This window comes from Dermacentor silvarum, chromosome 2 (genome assembly GCF_013339745.2).
Source record: "Dermacentor silvarum isolate Dsil-2018 chromosome 2, BIME_Dsil_1.4, whole genome shotgun sequence".
NCBI classification, from domain to species: domain Eukaryota; kingdom Metazoa; phylum Arthropoda; class Arachnida; order Ixodida; family Ixodidae; genus Dermacentor; species Dermacentor silvarum.
This window is the reverse complement of record NC_051155.1, coordinates 237,979,970-237,999,434: the sequence shown is the minus strand read 5'-3', so window position 1 is coordinate 237,999,434 and position 19,465 is coordinate 237,979,970. Positions and strand designations below refer to the sequence as shown.

Genomic DNA, 19,465 nt, shown 5'->3' with positions numbered 1-19,465 from the left:
CTGCAAAACCTGTAGTAACAACCCTGGCCTGCACCCAGAAAAATGCTTCGAGCACTATCACACGCTTCTCAAATATGGGTAGAGGAGTTGCCTGCAGAATGCAAAAGAAAAAATAAATATCCTATGAGTTTTTCGTCCACAGTTTGTGGTTTTCATCGCGGCGCTATAAACTGGCAAAATAGTTTCGGACCGGGACAGCCGGCAAGTGGGTAAAAGTTTCGGACTGCAAAGGGTTAATAATTGTGATGTCTAATCCACCAAACTGACTTTCCAGACACAACAGCAATGAGATAGAGCAATAAAATTCTCTGCAGTTATATTCTAAAAGCTTACACTCACCAGCATCATCGAAAGGCCGAACATCATCGAGGCTTCCCGCAGCACTGTCCATGTCTGTGCTTAGCAGATCATCATCAGATCCACTTAGGGCCAATGTTGGAAGCACTGTAGTCAGCAGCGCCCTGGAGAAAGATGAGGAAGACAGAATCTCAATTCACACTGGTTTAAAATAATTCCTTTGGCAGGCTTACAAGTCCACATGTAATAGTTTTTGAGATGTCTTGAATGCAACAGTATGGCCCAATTTTATCGAAACCAGCTAAATTGAATTATCCCCTTATATGCGCAACAAACTCTGTGCATTGCCAAACAGACATAAGGTGGCTTTCCCATTAGGTCACTCCACTAGCATGCTTAGCAGCTAAATTGAATTATCCCCTTATATGCGCAACAAACTCTGTGCATTGCCAAACAGACATAAGGTGGCTTTCCCATTAGGTCACTCCACTAGCATGCTTATGAAGGAAGAAAAAAAACATTTTTTTAATTCTGCCATGGCATTAGCTTCATTGCAAATTTATAATGCTATGGCCATGCACCACGACATGCCATGCCAACAGTCACTTGGAAAAAAAAATGTATATCTATCAGTGACACAACGTGTACGTCTGTAAAACCAATTGCTAGCCATCATTGGCTAGTTTTAATCATAGCTGATCCAGTTCAGTCTTACAAACCCGACATACAGCACAAACACAAGAACTTGATAAAGGGTCACCAAGTAGCTCACATGTGCCATACTGCTACATTAAAGCTCAATTTACAACCCAATGAAACAAAGCTTGTGGGGATGCATGACTCTCACGCGTCCCCTGATGGTGTTTTCCCCGCATAGCTCGCATCTCCTGTAGTCCGGCTTCTCCGCATGGCTAAGCGCCGGCGGCGGTCGTAGTGGTTGCGGCGCATTGCGAGAGATGGCGCGAGTGTCGCGATGCTAACGCCACCGAACGGCGGGGTGACTTGGGAGAAAAAGGTCGAAGGCGCTTCCTCTTCGGGTTGGGATCGGTGAGCGATGCGGACGTCCCGCGCGTGCGCCGATCCACGCTTCGCGAGACCATCTCGCATGGCTAGGGCACCGGTATGTATGAACACGGATCGTTCGAACGCACCACCGTTCGCGTGACCGTACAAGTGAACGACTAGGCGATGGTGTCATAGCATGGGGCAACCATATTCGCTCGCTATCCGGTCGTGGTGAGTCAGACTTCCTTGATTTGTCGCGCGCCCATGTGAATGTTCTATGCGTAGTAATTCAGCTAGCATGTATTAGTGTATGAAAGGTGCAATAAATGCCCTTTTGATTGTTCACACTACTGTGTTGTCGCTCCTTTGTCCCAAGAGCACGTGAGAGACCCCTCAAGCTTTGAGCATCTAAGCATACTGCAAAAGTGCATAGAAGGTAGTACACACTTTTCCTTCTCCAGGCTCTCTATCTGCTGTGTAAGTAGAGCCTCTTCCTCTTCATCATCCCGGCTGCTGATTGGTGGAGGAAGCTGGCTGCCGTTTGTCTCCACCGCTAGTGACAGCTGCAATGCACATCAAATGCTCTTGTAGAGGCATATGCATTAAAACTGTGAAACATTCTCATATCACTTGAAGCAGCGAATGCAAGGGCAGTTAGCTCGAATTCTGACTTTTATTTTTAAGGCCTAGTGCAAACAAGAGAAAATGAGCAATTACATGCACTAATTATATTCATGAAACAATGAGTCGAGCAACAAAGCGGAGTTGTTCAGTAACCATGTTTGGTACAAAGGTAAACCTTTAATATTGTTCCTATCCTCGGGAATTTCTATCCTATGCATGGGAGCTTATTGCACAAATGCACGAATGAAAGAAAGAATGCCTCGGTGCACTGTGGGTGCTGTGTGCATAAGGTCAGAACACAGTGGTAGGTACTGTTTATGGAAAGCAGCACATTCACACTGCACAAGGTAGAAGGAGAAAACCGTTGACAGAACAAGCCACAGGGCAGTGGGATGTGTTTTGTGATGACACTGATGCTTACGTCAATGAGCTTCCTACCAGTAGGCATATGTAATTGCAGAAATAACAGAAGAGCAAGCCAACAGTTAGCCATGTGATACGCTACTATGCACCGCATGAATGCCAGACAAAGATGGCACAGCATGTTTCGTGTGGCCATGCTTGACAATGTGCATGCTTAGGAAAGGCAGGTGCAGACCATGCACACATAATTTCCGAAAGTGTGCGGCCTGCCGTTAAACAAGAATATACATTACATTTTCAGCCAGAATCATGAGCTGAAACAAATACCACAATCTTGACAAAGCCCTTGAGCATCGTGTATAGTAACTGACGACAATGCTTACCCTTGAAGAACGCAGTGAACTCAGCCTTGTAACAACAGTGCTGACAGCAGTGTCCAGTGTGTCAATGTCTGCTAAAGTGTTCTGTACTTTCTTCAGCTGTTCCTGGATGATGCACCGGACACAGCTGCCAAGTAACAAGAAAACAAAAAATTCTGTCTTACTACACGCAAAAAATTACTTAAATAGACATTGAAAACACACATCCAAAACCAGCTATACATTGCTGTGTCGGCACTACAAACCACATTTTTTTGCATAAAACAAACTAATGCATATTGAAGAAGATGACTAGCATTAACGATTTTACTCTACACAGGCTTTATGCCAAAAAAATAACAAATACATAACAGCATTTCAGCAAGCTAGTTAAAATAGACAGATTTCTTAATCGGAACATCTGGGAAAGCACTTTCATCACAAAACTAGTACATTACTGCTAGAAACTCGCAGCACTGTGCTCAGAAACAAAAGACTCAGCAGGCTGACATATAAAGATGCCAGTTTCACATTGGTGCGATGAGGCACGAAAAGTGCCACACCATGTTAACAATTAGTACAATTTGACTCAACACAGCATAAATCTTCCAAACAAAACTGAAATGATGCAGCCTCAGTCTGTGTGCCTCCTAGTATTGTGCTTCCAAAAAGTGTCGCACTAGTGCTAGCATGTCGCACTAATGCTAGCACTACAGTGAAGCACTATGGATTACCATATTCAGGTTGCCTATAATTCTCTGATGAGCAAAAAAATCTTGTGAAATGAACTTTCCTGCTTTTGAGGCCTTAGCATCAGCGTGTGGACAGTGCTCCCTGAGGGCTGTCTAAGTGCTACTCTGTCGAAGCTTGCATTACAAACAAGTGCTCACATGGTCTGCTTGTTGACACAGTCAAGCGTGTCCTGCGCTTGCAGTCGCTTGTTGGTGCGTAAAATGCACGGTGCAAAGACAATGGCCAGTGATTCGGGCGACATGCGGTTGAACTCCTGGTGTTGAGCCACCCTGCAGTGCACAAAATCAATGTGTTTGGCATGAAGTTGACGCGGACACCTTGACTAACGGTGCATCAACCAAAGAAAAGAACCCAGGCTAACACTATTTTACAAGAGGTGGCCCATGCATGACTCCTTTGGTAAGCCAAGCGTGAGGTAGCTTGGAAAAATGCAGCACAAAATCAATTCATGCAAGCATGCATAAGTAGCTCAATGCGCATTTCTTTGCCAGAAAGCCCAACCAAAAATATTTTGGGGGAGAATGGGGAGAATGTGTAGATGCGTAGCAGAAAGGTCTATACATAATTACAATACAGTGTCCTGTCTCAAAACAGTAGCATTAGGTTAGTGTTAGCTTCTTTTGTCTATGTTATTTCTCTTCTTGTGCATCTTTTGTACAGCAGTTTCTTGCAACACAATGTGCAAAAATTGTCCCAGCAAGACTACATACTAGCTGAGAAGTCAGCTGGGGAGTTGTTAGCTGAATGCAGACACTAGCAGCTTAATGTACACTCCAAAAAGGCCTTCAGATATTAATCTGTAGGTGCAACACTCAACTGGTATGAAAAAGATGTCACATGAGTAAATGGTCAGGCGTTTAAAAAGTGATAAGTCATCATGGACATCACAATACTATGTTATGCACAAAAACAAAAATGCTTTCTCTGTAAAATTAGGTGCTATTTTGTTTCATATATTACTGTGCATTTGATGCTGATAACTATTTAAGAATTCAAGCAGTGCAGATTAATTTTCTTCAGTAGAAATTTTGCTGTTCTGCAGTTTCTTAGTGTTATATTGTTGAAGCAAACAGCAGTCAATTGTTCGGTATTCAAATACACAGCAGAACATCTAATACCCAAATTAATATGCGATTTCTCACAAGAGTAGGTAAACTAGCCAGAAATCTGCTATGTGAAACGTGTATTACAAGAAAGTGATACATTAGACTTCTATAAGTTCGACCTTGACAAGACTGACAAAAATGATAGAACAGACAATATGCAAAACCTGCAAGTGCACTTCTCTGCACACCTTTGATACAACCAAGATGGTGGATGTCGGGCTAGAATTGTCATTGAAGTATCAACATGCGAGTCAGTGATATCATTCTTGCCACCATCCGTTTCCTGCACCAACCAAGGTGTTAAACCGCCTTTCTCAGCTTTGACAGCACTACTAGCAGGAACGCAGCCCTCTTGCATAGGGAGAGCTAGCTCTGTGGGAAAGCCTGCTTTACAGACTTTTACATATTGTCTATTCTCTAGCAGGTCTAATTAAACAAGAGGCAGAAAAACCACCCAACACACCGGTGCTTCATTTTGAAGTATTTGCCCAATGTTAACAAGCCCCTGAATCCAGACAACAAACATAGAAATGTAGACAACGAACATAGAAATTACATAAGAACTCCTAAACAAAGCAGAATTATAAGGTGCACTGAACTTTTTAACAAGAATAATGCAGCATGTCTCTTCTAGCAATCAGAAAAAGATGAAACCATTGAAATTTAACTTCACAGAATCGAAATTTAATTATACTTGATGTCCACTGTCGTCACTTTTAGCTCTTTCCATACCATGCCCATTGGGCATCGTTAGCCCACTATCGATGGTTGGAAACGCCATTTTCGAGACCTTCCACACTGCTCATGGACACACTGCACTATTGGACATGAAGGAGAGAACTATATTTTAATTTTTATAAGCAGTTCGCGTTTTTCCCACGAGGCGGTGATTTTTGAATGCGCTCCGAAGTTTCGCGATCATCAAAGCAGAATGCAAAAATAGCCGCCCGCTATCGATGCTGTGAAACGCCCTTTTCGAAACGTTCCGCGCTGCTCACGGACATACTGCGCCATCGGACATGAAGGAGGAGAACTATAGCGCAGTATGAAGGAGGAGAACTATAGGGCGAAATGCGAAAACACCCGTGTACTTAGATTTAGGTGCACGTTAAAGAACCCCAGGTGGTCCAAATTTCCGGAGTCCCCCACTACGGCGTGCCTCATAATCAGAACTGGTTTTGGCACGTAAAACCCCATAATTTAATTTAATTTAATTTGAGGAGAACTATATTTTTGTTTTCTAAGCAGTTCATATTTTCCTGCTTGGCGGTGATTTTTAAACGCCCTCCGAAGTTTCAAGATCATCTAAGCAGAACGCAAAAATGTCCAGCTCCGAAAGCGTGCTTCACGAGATAGCAGATCTCGCGATTCCGCTGCCTCTGTGGCTGATCTTATCGATGCAATGAGCAGCAGCGAGTCGGAGGACACTGACTTTTCGCCGGACTTTGAGTCTGAAAGCAATGATGATGCAAACAAGTCCGGAACATTGGCAGCCGCCGCCCGGCACACCCAGCTGTAGCGCTTGCAATTAAATTTTTGTAGCGGAATGCCTGTTCAATGAAAAATCTATTTTTCGGAGATAGTGCCTATCAGACGGAAATACATTTTGTATATCTCATAGTTTTCGTTACAATTTTTTCTCAGTAGATACAAGCGTGTCTTTATAAACTGTTTAATTTTATCTCACAATCTTGATTTTTGGCAATTTATATCTTTTTTTATTAAATACATCTTGTTAAGACTTTTATGCGTGAAAAGTGCATCCATTCTGCTTTTTGTTTATGAATTACATAAAATATTGAGTGCAGTAGTTCCTTCAGAAAAAATAAAAACCTGGCATAACCTACAAAAAAGACCTTTTTTCCCCATGATAGGGAAAGAGTTAGCACTTCATGGACCACAACATGTCATCCTCTGTACAGTCCATTGCATATTTGATATGCCCTATTTATCGAACGTCACTGGAACGATTGCAAATGGGATGGTGTCCCATGCCTACAGACTAACCTCTTCGCCAGTTCGTCCAGTGACGCATGCAATTCTCGGAAGCACTGAAAACATGTGATGCGACTTTCTTGCCGCTAGCTTAGCATGTAAAAATACCTATCTTTTGAATGAGCGTTTGTAAACAAAGATTGAAAGCAATGCATCATCGCTGCCGCAAGGACTTGTTCTGTCTCCGTCTCGTGATGATAATGACAATGAGCCTGGCTGTGATGGGAGGCTGCTGCCGAATACGGTTTCATACTACAATTGCGCTGCGCAATTCCTAAGCATATTTTAATGGTGAAAAAAAAATGGGCATGTTAGAAACACATAAATAAGGTAATCATTAATTATGAGCTGCCGTCTTCGCTTGAAAGTCTTCTCCAGACAGGCCGAAAATAGGCATTTTCAGCAGGAGATAACATGTCTTCGACGTGTTCACTATTTCCTAGTGCCGCCAAGACAGATGTAGCAACCACTGGGGTGACAACTGGGATTACTATTCAGTCAGGTGCGCTTGTGCTGATCAGTCAAGTTCAAATTGTGAGGGCCAATTTCAGGATTGAAATAACAAAAGCTTTGTCCCATAGAAATGTGTGGGCGTTAGCTGGGACCTTCAGTACTGATCAAATTAATCAAAAATGTTAATTGTACTCTAACAATACTGTATGCACTGCCAAAATTAAAGCTTCCTGTTTCAATGTTGGCAAAAAACGTGTTAATGATGGCGATGGTTTGTGGAGATGGTGCGCATAAACCATGCATCAGTACCTTGCAAGATGAAACGCCAGCCTCTCAAAGAGGTCATAGTGTGCTGGAGGAAGCTTCTTGGTCTCCATGAAAATAGCCTGTGCTCTTTCCTCAGGGTCTTGGAAATCTGGTCAAGGGTAAATGAAGATGCAGCGTGTAAAGCAGAAATTTTTTGGCAGAGATGCCACTATGTTCAGGTCAACAGAACACTTACTTGTGGCCAGAAGAAAGCTCTCATAAAGCTCAAAAGTCATGAGGGGCTCAGGCATGTCACGAAAGAAGGCCTTTAGTGTTGCTGTCAACACATGGATGGGATAACTATCCAGGTCTACACCTTCAGGATCTGTGAACAAAGAAAAAATAGGAATGAAGCAAGAGCAAAGCTTTGAAACTTCAGAAAGCTACCCGTCAGAATATTATGCAGTGCATGCATCACATCTGTCAAATTTTGCTTTTTACTAGAGAAACGCAATGTTAATGTTTCTCGGCAAAGGACATGTTCACAGCATCAGATTGCATTTCAGATTGTTTGTTCACCTCATTCGTTTTAACAATTTCTGTAAATGCAAGAATAATTTTCTATGGAATTTTCATAATAATGACTCAGCTATAACCCGCAATCAGACTTCAAAGCAGTGGCCACAAATAAACTACTGCTTCATCTGAAGACCACAGACAGCATTAGCATTTTCACTACCACCAAACTCATCCTTCGTTTCACACACCCAAGAAATAGACAATCTCTTTTACCTAGAGTGACCTAGAATATGGGATATAGATATAGAATATGGTCCAAAGCGCCGCGCAAATGCATGGGAGGAGCGAGGACCTTTTTGTGTGAACTCCCGCGCCGCGGCGCTGCTGTACCGGACCCGTGGGCTTTCTCCGCTGCGGAAGCCGCGCCAAGGCGCCGGCGTCTGCTACGAGCCTGATATTTTGGTTGCCGTTAGCCAACATCGCGATAACTTGGGATATATTAAGTACCACGTCACCGCAAGGTAATAACGCAGTGACTCACCACACAGAGAACGCGTTTGCCGGCTGTGAATACGGGTATTTTGTCTATTTCCTTCTAGCTCGCTTGGTCCGCGCTTACGCGGCTGTTTGAGTAACGCATTCCGCGCGCTTACTTCATTTACTTATGCGTGGAAGGAGCAACGTGAACGTGCTGCAGAAGAAAATAAGCTGGAGACCGCGATAATAACCAAGAGAACGTAGCAGATATGGCTAACTCATGCTAACGCTTTTGTACCTTATAACCGTTTCCTTTCTTTTATTTCATGCATTCGATTTGCTTTACAAGACTGCATCCCGCGTTCTGGTGTTTCTTTATTAAGACGAAATCCTTAACTGCGCTCTTGGGAAGCGGAATGTGTCTGTTGGCCGATGCCGCGCTACCAAAAATAAATACAAACCGCGTAACTCTCGCGGCTCGTTCACTTGGTATACCAAAGTATAGTGTGGAAAGGCACAAATGTGTGACTAAGATGGCTGATGGGCCATGGCATTAGTAACTTCACATACTTGCACTCACGTCACGATTAACGATAACAATATGACGTGTGGGCATATGACGACGGCCAGAAATCCCTCTGATGCTGTGAGTGTGACGATAAAAACGTGTTGAATGCCAATCTCGATCTCAACGTGTCGAACTTACCCATATATAATGAAGAATGGAGAGCACAGGTAAAGGGTAATAATAGTAATGATAATTTCTGGGGTTTACACCCAAAAATCACAATATGGCTATGAGAGACACCGCAGTGGAGGGCTCCGTTAATTTCGACCACCTGGGGTTCTTTAACGTGCACCTAAATCTATGTACACGGGTGTTTTGTGCATTTCGCCTCCATCGAAATGTAAGCCGCCGTGGCCGGGAATCGAACCCCCGTCCTCGAGCTTAGCAGTACAACCTACCAAAGCCACTAAGCTATAGCACGGCGTGTATAGGTAAAGGGTACGCGAGAAATATACGCGACAAAAAACAAGACAAGCCAAAATAAATGGAACGCTAACAGTGCAACATTGTATACATATGCCTCATTTCATAATTACGAGCAAGCGTCAGAAAATGAACATGGTGGATTACGTATGTGCTACTCTTCTTTCGCCTTCTTGTGTTGCAAGAGCGCCAATACTAAGCGAATTTTAACATGAAAGTAATTTAGGAATATTTATTGCGTATGCTCGCTGGTTCGTACACAGCAAATATACTTACTGATCAATAACTACGTACTTGTAGTATACGTAATGAAAGAGGGAACAAATCACCAGAACATAAACTTTTCATTTTTTGATGTTATTGAAGGTAACTATTTTAGGGATATGTAGATCCATTGTGAAATTTGTAGTGCATCAGACAGTAATTTTCAAGACGATTTTCCCCTCAATATAATTGCAAGCACAAACATCGTCACGCGCCATGAATGCTTGTTAGTTTACGTAAGAAATCACACGTTACGCAATAAGTATGGTATAATGAGAAGTTACATGTTGGTAATTTCAGAGAGGATTCACGGATTATTAAAACAAGGATATTCCAGTAATAACTGTTACATAATAAATTAGTAAATGGCTAGGCCAGTAGTAGCTATCTATTCATTTCAATGTAGAAAAAATATATTTGTTTAGCTATATTGGCTGCATCGAATGGCTTTTCTTTCGAATGTCTGAATTTGAAAAAAGCTTCGCTCGCGGTGAACCTTAAGGTACATCATGCGCGAAATTTGAATTGAAGAGATAGCGTACAGCAAGAATTGTTTGTGTACGCAATCTCTGAACCGAAATAAGCCAACAATATTGCGGCGTTAGGGCCGTGTTTGCTCTTTCTCTTGCTTCCCTTACACCTTCTCACTCTGCTATGTTCATAATGAAATATTGTCGTGGCTAAAAAATATTCGAATAATTACATATGCATATAGCTGTAAACCACTACTGACCGTGAGCGCAAAGCGCGTAATGTTGAGCTAAGCGGTCACTGCACGCACGTAAGTTTTTCACTTGACTGTGTGAGTAATTTACTTTTTTCGTTACTCTTATTCTTGCAAGCAAGGTGCTATTGCCCGCGTACCCATGCGAATAACGTTCCTTTATTTACGTTCTTTTCTTGCCCGGACTCATTTAGCGCGTTTCTAGGCACGCGCAGTTACCGTAATACCATTCCCGAGCTCTAGCACCGGAGCTAGGCCGCGCTGATGAGTTTGATAGGTTAGTTTTTGCATTATCTTACTGCCCAAGCACAAAGAAACGCTCAAAGATGGGCAATCTCCATGCAACACCGCACTGTTCAAGTTAAATAGACTTTAAGTGCTTTGCGTGGAAAATGAACGCAAAAAACTACAGCGCGTAGCAGACGACCCTCGCTTCCCGCGCGCTTCGCGAGCGCGAAAAGCCCACGGGTCCGGAGCAGCAGCGGCGCGGCGCGGCAGTTCACAGAAAAAGGCCCTCGCCGGAGCCGGCGCTTTGGACACTCTCCCATATTCTAGGTCACTCTACTTTTACCCACCTTGCAAATGGCCGAACAATAACAGCTATGCAGCAATATAGAGCAATCATCAGGTCCCGAATGTGCTGCAGTAAGAACTGATTGCCACAGCAATGCAACTCACCATCGTCCATGTCCTGTTTGAGTTGTGTCACTCTGGAAGTAATGCCGGATTTTCGGTAGATGCCCTCAACGTAGAGACCCTTCAGTTCAATGGTGGTAATGAGCCGCTCCACCACGACGGGAATGCGCACGTCATCGCCCACGAGCCGATCCAGCGGCACACCAAACACTTTGCGGCCCTGCAATACGTCCCATCATAACTGGATGTTTCACAAGCTTCACAATCGTGACCTCGCCTAGATGTAAGGACAAAGCCCACATGAGACTACATTTAAAATCAACTTTCCCCTAAATCCAACAGTTACCACATTTAAAGGTGTTCGACGTAAGTATACTTCCTAGGGACTCAAAATGGTTGGTGTTTTCTTTAACCTGACACATGAAAAAGGTGGAGAAATTTGACAAGCAAGAAAATAAGAAGAGGGCATTGAAGAGATTGCCACAGTGCAAGAGTACAGTTCTGTCCACTGTTAAAGGGAACACTCTAACGCCCGGCACTCACTTTGCTTGTACACTAGCTGCAAGTGTCAGCTGAAGCTATGCCAATGCACTGCACAGATGTGCCACTGCCACCAACCATAAGTCATCTGTTTCCAAGCCAGGCGATTGTACACTTTCAGAGGTAAAAATTTGCACGTGCTCTGCACTCATGTTGTCCCTTCAACCATGGGCCACACTATACACTGCAGTCCATTGTTAACGGGAACACTCAAATGTGTGTCTCTCAACTTTACTGGTACCCTAGCTGCAAGTAGCTGCATAAGCAATGTCAGTGCACTGCACAGGTGTATCAAAAGGAGTCAGAGCTACCATCCACAAGTTATCTGCTGCAAATCTAGGCGAATCTACTTCTGTGAAAGAGGAAAATCCGGACATGCTCTGCACTCAAGTGTTCCCTTTATCAGTGGACTCCCCTCTCTCTCTCTCTCTCTCTCTCTCTCTCTCTCTTTCTCTCTGTATGTGCGTGCGTGTGTGTGTGTCTACACACACACACACACACACACACACACACATATATATATATATATATATATATATATATATATATATACAATGAAAGTTTTACATAACGAACTAGTAAATATAATGAAGTAAATTTAACATTTTTCTCGCTGTTATCCAAAGGTTATAAATATATACTTATAACAAATATTGGTTATAATGAAGGTGTTTTCATGTCGGATGTGAGTTCGTTATAAGCAGGTTTGACTGTACAAAAAGCTGAGCTAAACATTCAATTTCAGACATATCCTTTTTAAGCTGCAAACACATCGTCAGTGGAAGCATCGTAAGAAGGCATCTATGTGAATGAATAAAAAATTAACAGGGCGAATAAATACAGAAACTGATTTGAAACCATTCTTAACTTCACCAACTCAGCTGCAAATACAAATTAATTCGACCAAGGTTTGACTGCACATGCTGTCAATCTCATTTGAACCTTACCTGAAGAATGTTGACATCTCTACATGAGGAACTGACTTTCTGATAGCACTTCTTGTGACAAGTGAGCTTGCAACCTAGAAAACAGATCACAGTGTGCAAAGGAGTGAGTTCAAGCATACAATCAAAAAGGTCACAGGGAGTTGTACTCACACAGGTATGCACGTGAAGAACTCAGGCTTTTCTATGAGCCACACTCGGTATATCTCAGTTTAAGGACAAAGACACACCCTTTCACAGTGCATGAGGTTGCCACGAAGTGATTAACAGTCATTAACAAATTCTATTGACCATGCCAAAAGTAACAACAAAGCTTTCTGCATGACCGACAGGCTCGACTGTTGGTGATCATTAGCCACTATGTGACTCAGTTAAGTTTATGCTCTTTGCGGTGAGTGCATTCGTCACAAAATGTCTTTAACTGTTGTGTAGTCCATGCAGAGAGACAAGTGAAATTTGCTTCCTTTCAACTTCAAATGATAAACATTACAGTTACACTTTTCTTTTCTTTCCAGGGCACACAATCTTCGTGGGTATGGCCAGCATCAAAGGTATATGGACAGTGGCTCTCAGAAAACACTGAATTTAGGGCAGCTAGTAATCGTAGCTAGTAAAACTGTACAACATGATGTAGTTTGCATACACTAGTATGTACAGGGTGCAAATCCCAATATCTGGCTGTGTGCCCAGGCTGCAGAAATACTGAGATTGTCTCAGATCTGGTGATCTCTACTTTTGGCCAAACCAAAACGAGCATTCACCCAAGACTGAAAGAAAACAAACATATAATATTGTTTGGTGCCGCTACGGGTCCCTTGTTTACAATGAAGAGAAGCCCAAACGGGTTACATTATTAAATGAACAGATAACAGGCTAGATAACACAGTCAACGTCCGATTTTCCGGACATCCGATTTTTTGGACATGCCCGATAACTCGGACGCCTTCGCGGCACCATGTACCCCATAGAGTCAATGTATAAGAATGTCTGAAATTTTGGACGCAAAACACCTTTGCCGTCTGATTTTCCTGAATTTTTGTCATGACAGTAGGACCAAAACAGCCTTAATCGAAGCCACCATTGCCGCCATTTCGATTATCTCGCCGCCTCAAACTGGCACTCTCACTTGCAGATCCGCTGGCAGCCGTAGCCCCCACCGTGGCAACGCTACGCCTAGCTACTTCGAGGTTCGCTGCCAAGTTTCTTGCTGTTTGGTGCCGTTTTTTTCATTCAAACAATTCGCCGCTGTTAGCAATGGCGCCAGTTCCACCTTTGCAATCCTCGCCAATGGCTTAGAAGCTCGGAAAGCACAACGCATTGCAAAATGCCGGTTCCAGAAAGTCACCTTAGCCTCAATACAGCAAAAATGTTACGTGGTGAAGCACACACAAAGTACTGAGATGAAGCATACCAAGAGCGAGAAGGGCAATTATCACGAAGCACGGTATGTATTCCTTATTATATAGTCGAATCCGATATAACAAAGTTGTACTTGCAGCGAAAAGCTTTGTTATATCGCAAATTTCGTTAATTCAAGGTTTTGTTAAGTCAATGGAACTAAGACTGGGAAATAAAATTATTTGATACAGCGCGAATTTCATTAAATCGAGGTTCGTTATATCAAGGTTCGACTGTACATGCGTGCACCCGCCGTCTCCTATCACAGTACGAGCACCGATACGCCTAATAAGTGTACTGGCAAGCCTTTAGAGCTAGTTCGGGATGTGCCTGTGGCAATTTAAGCCCTTGGGGGCAGTAAAAGGCATGCATTCATTTTTTTCAGACTGCCCAACTTTTCAGACGTTTTCGTGGTCCCTAGAGAGTCCGAAAAATCGGACGTTGACAGTATATTAAATAAATAATTGGATCCTCTCGCTCTCCTGTTCATTGTGAACAAGGAATCCGTAGCAGCACTGAAATGTCAATTATATCCTTGTTTTTCTTTCGACCTTAGGCGAGTGCTCATTTTATTTTGACCATATACCAAGCTCGCCTGACAGGTTTTCGTCAAACATTGGATTACTTTGTAAGTTTTTTTATGCTGGCTTTACATACTATGATGAGGGTGAAAGACATTTTGTGAAACAAACCTTGGCACACAAGGCCTCGCTCGGTGAGCCAGAGGGAGTTGCTGCACACTTCGCAGGCTGTTGGAATGTTGATCACCACAAGTGCAAATATGTGACCACAGTGCTCCTGCACACACAAGCCCATGAAAACATCATGTCAGGACAGTTTTCACTCAAAACAAGAATTATATTGCATCACAGTTGCTCACTTGGACTATAGTGCCAACAGCTACCAGCAAGCTTGTTCACAAAAATTCATTTTAAAAGGAAACTAGGTGCGAATCCATGCTGCATAAACTTAAACTCTGCCCTTCACTACACAAACAAATTTTTCTTAAAAATAATGAAATCTTATTTAAAGAATTGACTTTTGATTTTGTTTTCACTTTTGCATTTTCCATAATGTTTCACAATCACAAATTTTTCCCACAAGCTTTTTTTTCTTTCCACGAACTAGTATTTATTTTTTTTCTCCACGAACTAGTTTTAGCTAGTCTATTTTACAACATTGGTCTCATGTCTACAATTTGCCTGATTTAAGTGTTACATCATGCTATCACTTACAGACACTTGTCAACATAGTGTTTGCTATTGTGAACAATATCAAGTAAGCAACAAGGATTTACATGAAAAGATAGTATCATTAACACAAGACACCAATTATTCACGAATTCAGTGCCATTTACATGGAACCATAACCAGAGAATCTACTATATAAACCGGATTAAAGGTCGAGTGGGAATATAGGTCGACCCCCTAAGATTAGGTGAAAAAAAAGGAAAAAAAGAAAACAACCAAAAATCGCCAAAGCGCATTTATTTTCGAAACGGCATCGCTCAGCCACTATCGGAGCTGTTGTGTCATTCGTCGAAAGTAGCAGCCCTGTCCTCGGAAGACGACCGTCTGTCACTGGCCGCTTCGAGTTCAGCTTCTCGCGAGAGCTTCACAGCTTTGCAGCGAGAGTGCGTCCTCAAGCTGCGCATGAACCGCGCTATGCCCCCAAAATGACATTTAGCACGCATTGCACTTCAGCAGCTTTCCTTTTTGCGCTCTCCATTACCGCAAGCTTCTTTACGAAACACCAAACTGGCGCTGAGCGGCCATGTTGCCGTTCGCTTCGGTACAGTCTAGCTACAGTGTCTAGCAACTGTATGTCTTCGACAAGTTTGCCACAGGTTGCCATAGACAAACTCGCATTCAGCTAAAGGCCGCTATATAAACGAGGGGTGACTTTAGCATGTATTTTTCATGAAAAAATCTCGACTTATATTCTGGTTTATACGGTATTTTCTACTTGCAGTAAGAATGTAACCTCTAACCCTCCTAATCACATACTCACAATTAGCTGAGATGCCTTCTTTTTCCGCTTTCTTTTCTTTCCCTGCAAGGAACAAAATCCAACGTGAATAAGCATCTTGCCTCACATGACACCAACACAAAACCCTAGGTGAGAAAAAAATCTCTAACCAATGAAAGCACTGCACAGAGCACTCCTTCCCACCTTGCTTTTGGGCTTGTTCTCAGAACGGTAGAGGTTGCGGAATTCATCCAGGAACACACGGAAAGCATTGACAGCCATAGTGAGAGGAAATGTCTCGCTTGAGCACTCCTGGTCAATGACAGACCGTGCCACTTGCTCAAAGTGGTCTGTTAGGTCCTTGTATCGTAGACATAACCGGCCATCCTGAAACACGACAGAGTGTTCTCCAATTTCATACCTTAACAAATTACTCATCACAAATAGAGAAAAAAGCAACACAGCAACAAGCTGCTTTAGACCTCCCTTAAACATTACAAACCTATCTGTTAACACTTTCGTGACCGCGCCTATTCCCGTCGACAGTATGTTGTCGATGGTACAAGTTGAATTTTCGCGCCTCTCCGAGCGCTCCGGACAGCTAGCGCCATCGAGCGGGTTAAAAGAGAGACTATTTTATCGGTTTCGGTTTTGTGTTTCTCTTTTCCACCGCGCGGGGATTTTTAAAGCGCCTGCACAGTCGGGGTGACGAGCGCTCGTCGTTTGGCATCTACGCCGCGCGCGTCCGCTCCACGGAAACGGCGAGTTTCGACGGTTTCCGACGCATCTGGGCTCGAATTTGCGGATGATCGTAGCAGCACAGATTCAGAAGACGACTTCGATTCGTCGGACTTCGTGACGGACGAAGAAAGTGCGGCAAACCGCCCCGGAACATCGACGGGTATCCGCCGTTGAGTTTTGCTTTATTCTCGGACCGTGTTATCGCTGCCGCGCATCGACGTAAGGATTTCCGGCGTGTTCTAAAGGTCACAGTTCTTATCTGCAAGATGTAAACGTCGTTCGGACGGGATCATTTACCGGCGGTCGCGCAGAGAGTCGAGTTTTGTCCACGAAGACGGCCGGGAGTGCACCTTGGAATCGCGCTCCGAAGTGCTGTGTGTAGCCGTGTGCCTCAAGAAATTTTGTTAGTACAGAGCTTATATTTGCAGGCTGATTTCATATATTCATTTTCTTGAAAATGTATATTTCGATTTTTTTAATATTTTTTTTGTGCAAAGCAGCATTGATGTTTTTATCGATCTTTCTCGTTCTTGATGCGATTTTTTTTGTTTTGATAACTTTTTTCGTAGTATTTTTAATAAATATGCTGTTTGAAATTAATACCGTTGGAAAGATAATTTCTTCTTCTACAATTTGATACCATACACTTCAACATAAATCATTTCCTGTGGCATGAAAAAAAATAATAGCCAGACTACCCGAAAACTACCGATTTTCCCGCGGTCACGAAAGTGTTAAAATAAATACAAAGTTCTTGAAAGGGCTACGTTTAACACTGTCATAGTAACCTAGTGTGTCACCAAGTTTTGAAAAATGCAATAAGCACTCATCAGGCAAGGAAATAATTCAGTGTTTCGAGTACCAAGCATCTGTCCATGCTTGGTCTATATACAATCCGCTATATACAATCCGCATAAAATTGGCCGCATTCTCGCCATTTCGCTGTGGTCGGTGGCCGCACCGTGAGCTGAGTCGTTGCCTAGCAAGCGCCGGCGTTGCATTGCCAGAGGAGCCGGCGTTGCATCGTATATATAGAAGGAGCGGCTCTGTGGGATTCGTCAGCAGATATGGAAAGTGAGTCGGAGAGACTGAAAGAAGCCAGGCATCATCGTCGGAAAAAATCCAAGAGGAGGCAGCGAGCCGAGGAGACAGAGGAAGAACGAGCCGCACGCCTCGAGAAGCGTCGTAAGTACGAAGCAGCCAGGCGAGTGCATTCAGATGAGGATGGTTTGTCATCTAGTTCGGCATCTCGTACCAGGGCCGCGGATCAACGACGGAATGAAACACCAAGCTAAACAATAACATTAACCGTACCTCTACGCACACCCAGGCATAGCTGAGTTAAGCCACAGCCAATTTTACTTTTGAATGTTTGCCAAATAAAATGTTATTTCTCACGCCCATCTCATCGTGATATCGCAGCGAAAAGAAGGGGGGGGGGGGGGGGGGGTCATTTTGGATTTTTCGAATCTAAGCACCCCCCGTCACTCTGGGCATCGCGATCATGAAAAAAAGGGGATGCTTAGAATCTAGTAAATGCTAGTTCTGCAACAACAGCATGGCAAATGGCAACTGAAATGTCTCATACATCTAAAAGACATCTTGTTATTTATGCAGCACTCACACAAGCCAAAACAAAAGAAAAGGAAGTTGTTTCGTGTTTTATGAGTGCTGCACAAATCACAAGATGAGTGTGTACCAACTTGCTCAGTTTTCGATCCCTAATCTAAAAGACACCTCAAAACCGCATAAACCCAGTTCCAAATGCTTACCTGAGCAGCCACGGAGTATGTGCTGATGAGATTTGACTTGAAGCTTTTCAGAGCCTTTTTGAAAACCATGTCCACTGCTGAATCTCTCTTTTTACTCGCACTTGAAAGGTAGCCCACCTGCACGGGAGGCGACCACAAAACGTCAAGTGGGAATGTCCATGGCAAACTTATTACAATTTACAGTACACTGATGTTTATGTACAGAGCTCAACAAATGAAATGTGACACTCGGAGCGCGTGGCTGCTGGTGCTTATTGCACCACCACAGCGCGCTAGGGACATGAATATGATTAATTGTGGTATACAATGAAGACGATAGCTGTTGCAATGCATTGTGACTGCATTTGGTCCACCAGCGATCACCCAGCGCTCTCCGATGGCACGAACAGTGCTAGCCACTATGCGGTCCGAGTATCATGTTTCAATCGTGGCACACTGTAAATGTATTAAAAGGAAATCATAGGAACCATGATTTACCTCTAACAACTGAGCTACCAATCTGGCATTATAACAAATGTGGTAACCTCCCAGAAACAGACATGTAAACAGCAATGGATACTGTGTCGGCACGAATTCAATGCGAACTCAAAAATGATGAAAGGAAGACATTTCTGGATTCAGAATAATCAAAATAATAATATTGTGTTATGATTATAAGGTGAATCAATGACATAAAGCAACTGTGCCATCAGCTTAGTATAGAAAATTCTAACAACATGTGATACGTGATTCACTGCAACAATGCACACCGGCACCAGAGTCCACACTGACACATATTGCTTGTTTGTTTGTTTGTTTTCTGCTGAATCATGTTCTTCCTACCTTGGGGAGCAGTGCACACTGCTTTTTTGAGCTGTACTTGTCTTCATCTCTACAGTTTGCTTGTTTGTCTACTGATTTACTATACCTCAAATGCCACAGAAATGGGGTACTAGGTGAGTAATGGGCTGTGTACTGAGTGGAAAAGGGACTCAAGGGCAGCATTGAAATTATGCAGATTAATTAATTAATGCTATGGATCATGTATTTGGTTGCGCCAGAGTGTTCTACGTGGTTCAAATGTGCCAGTTGCTGGGCTGGTTGAAGCGATAACATAATGACGAGAATTAGAATGAGCTACTAAGTGTCCACATTTCTTTTATGGTTATACAACCATAACTACCGAGCAACAGAAAGTGCTGAAATGACAGGTATGCACATAGCACAGTTTCTTTACTATCATCTGGGTGTTTTCGCTGCTGCATAATGACTCAAATCTCATCCTTATACAGTAAAACCTTGTTAATTCAG

At 43.1% G+C, this 19,465-nt stretch overlaps 1 protein-coding gene across 1 annotated transcript in view; it reads right to left on the bottom strand.

The window, feature by feature from the left end:
• LOC119442926 (unconventional myosin-IXa) overlaps nucleotides 1-19,465 on the bottom strand; it is an 82,740-nt gene that overhangs the window by 6,765 nt on the left and 56,510 nt on the right. Inside the window, exons 31-42 of the mRNA XM_049663047.1 lie at nucleotides 18,176-18,292; nucleotides 15,867-16,049; nucleotides 15,705-15,746; nucleotides 14,387-14,492; nucleotides 12,300-12,373; nucleotides 10,855-11,032; nucleotides 7,458-7,586; nucleotides 7,265-7,370; nucleotides 3,539-3,670; nucleotides 2,673-2,796; nucleotides 1,750-1,865; nucleotides 340-461 (exon numbers count right to left, since the gene is read on the bottom strand). Coding sequence (XP_049519004.1) covers nucleotides 340-461; nucleotides 1,750-1,865; nucleotides 2,673-2,796; nucleotides 3,539-3,670; nucleotides 7,265-7,370; nucleotides 7,458-7,586; nucleotides 10,855-11,032; nucleotides 12,300-12,373; nucleotides 14,387-14,492; nucleotides 15,705-15,746; nucleotides 15,867-16,049; nucleotides 18,176-18,292 — 1,429 coding nt within the window. The remainder of the gene's footprint in view (nucleotides 1-339; nucleotides 462-1,749; nucleotides 1,866-2,672; nucleotides 2,797-3,538; nucleotides 3,671-7,264; nucleotides 7,371-7,457; nucleotides 7,587-10,854; nucleotides 11,033-12,299; nucleotides 12,374-14,386; nucleotides 14,493-15,704; nucleotides 15,747-15,866; nucleotides 16,050-18,175; nucleotides 18,293-19,465) is intronic.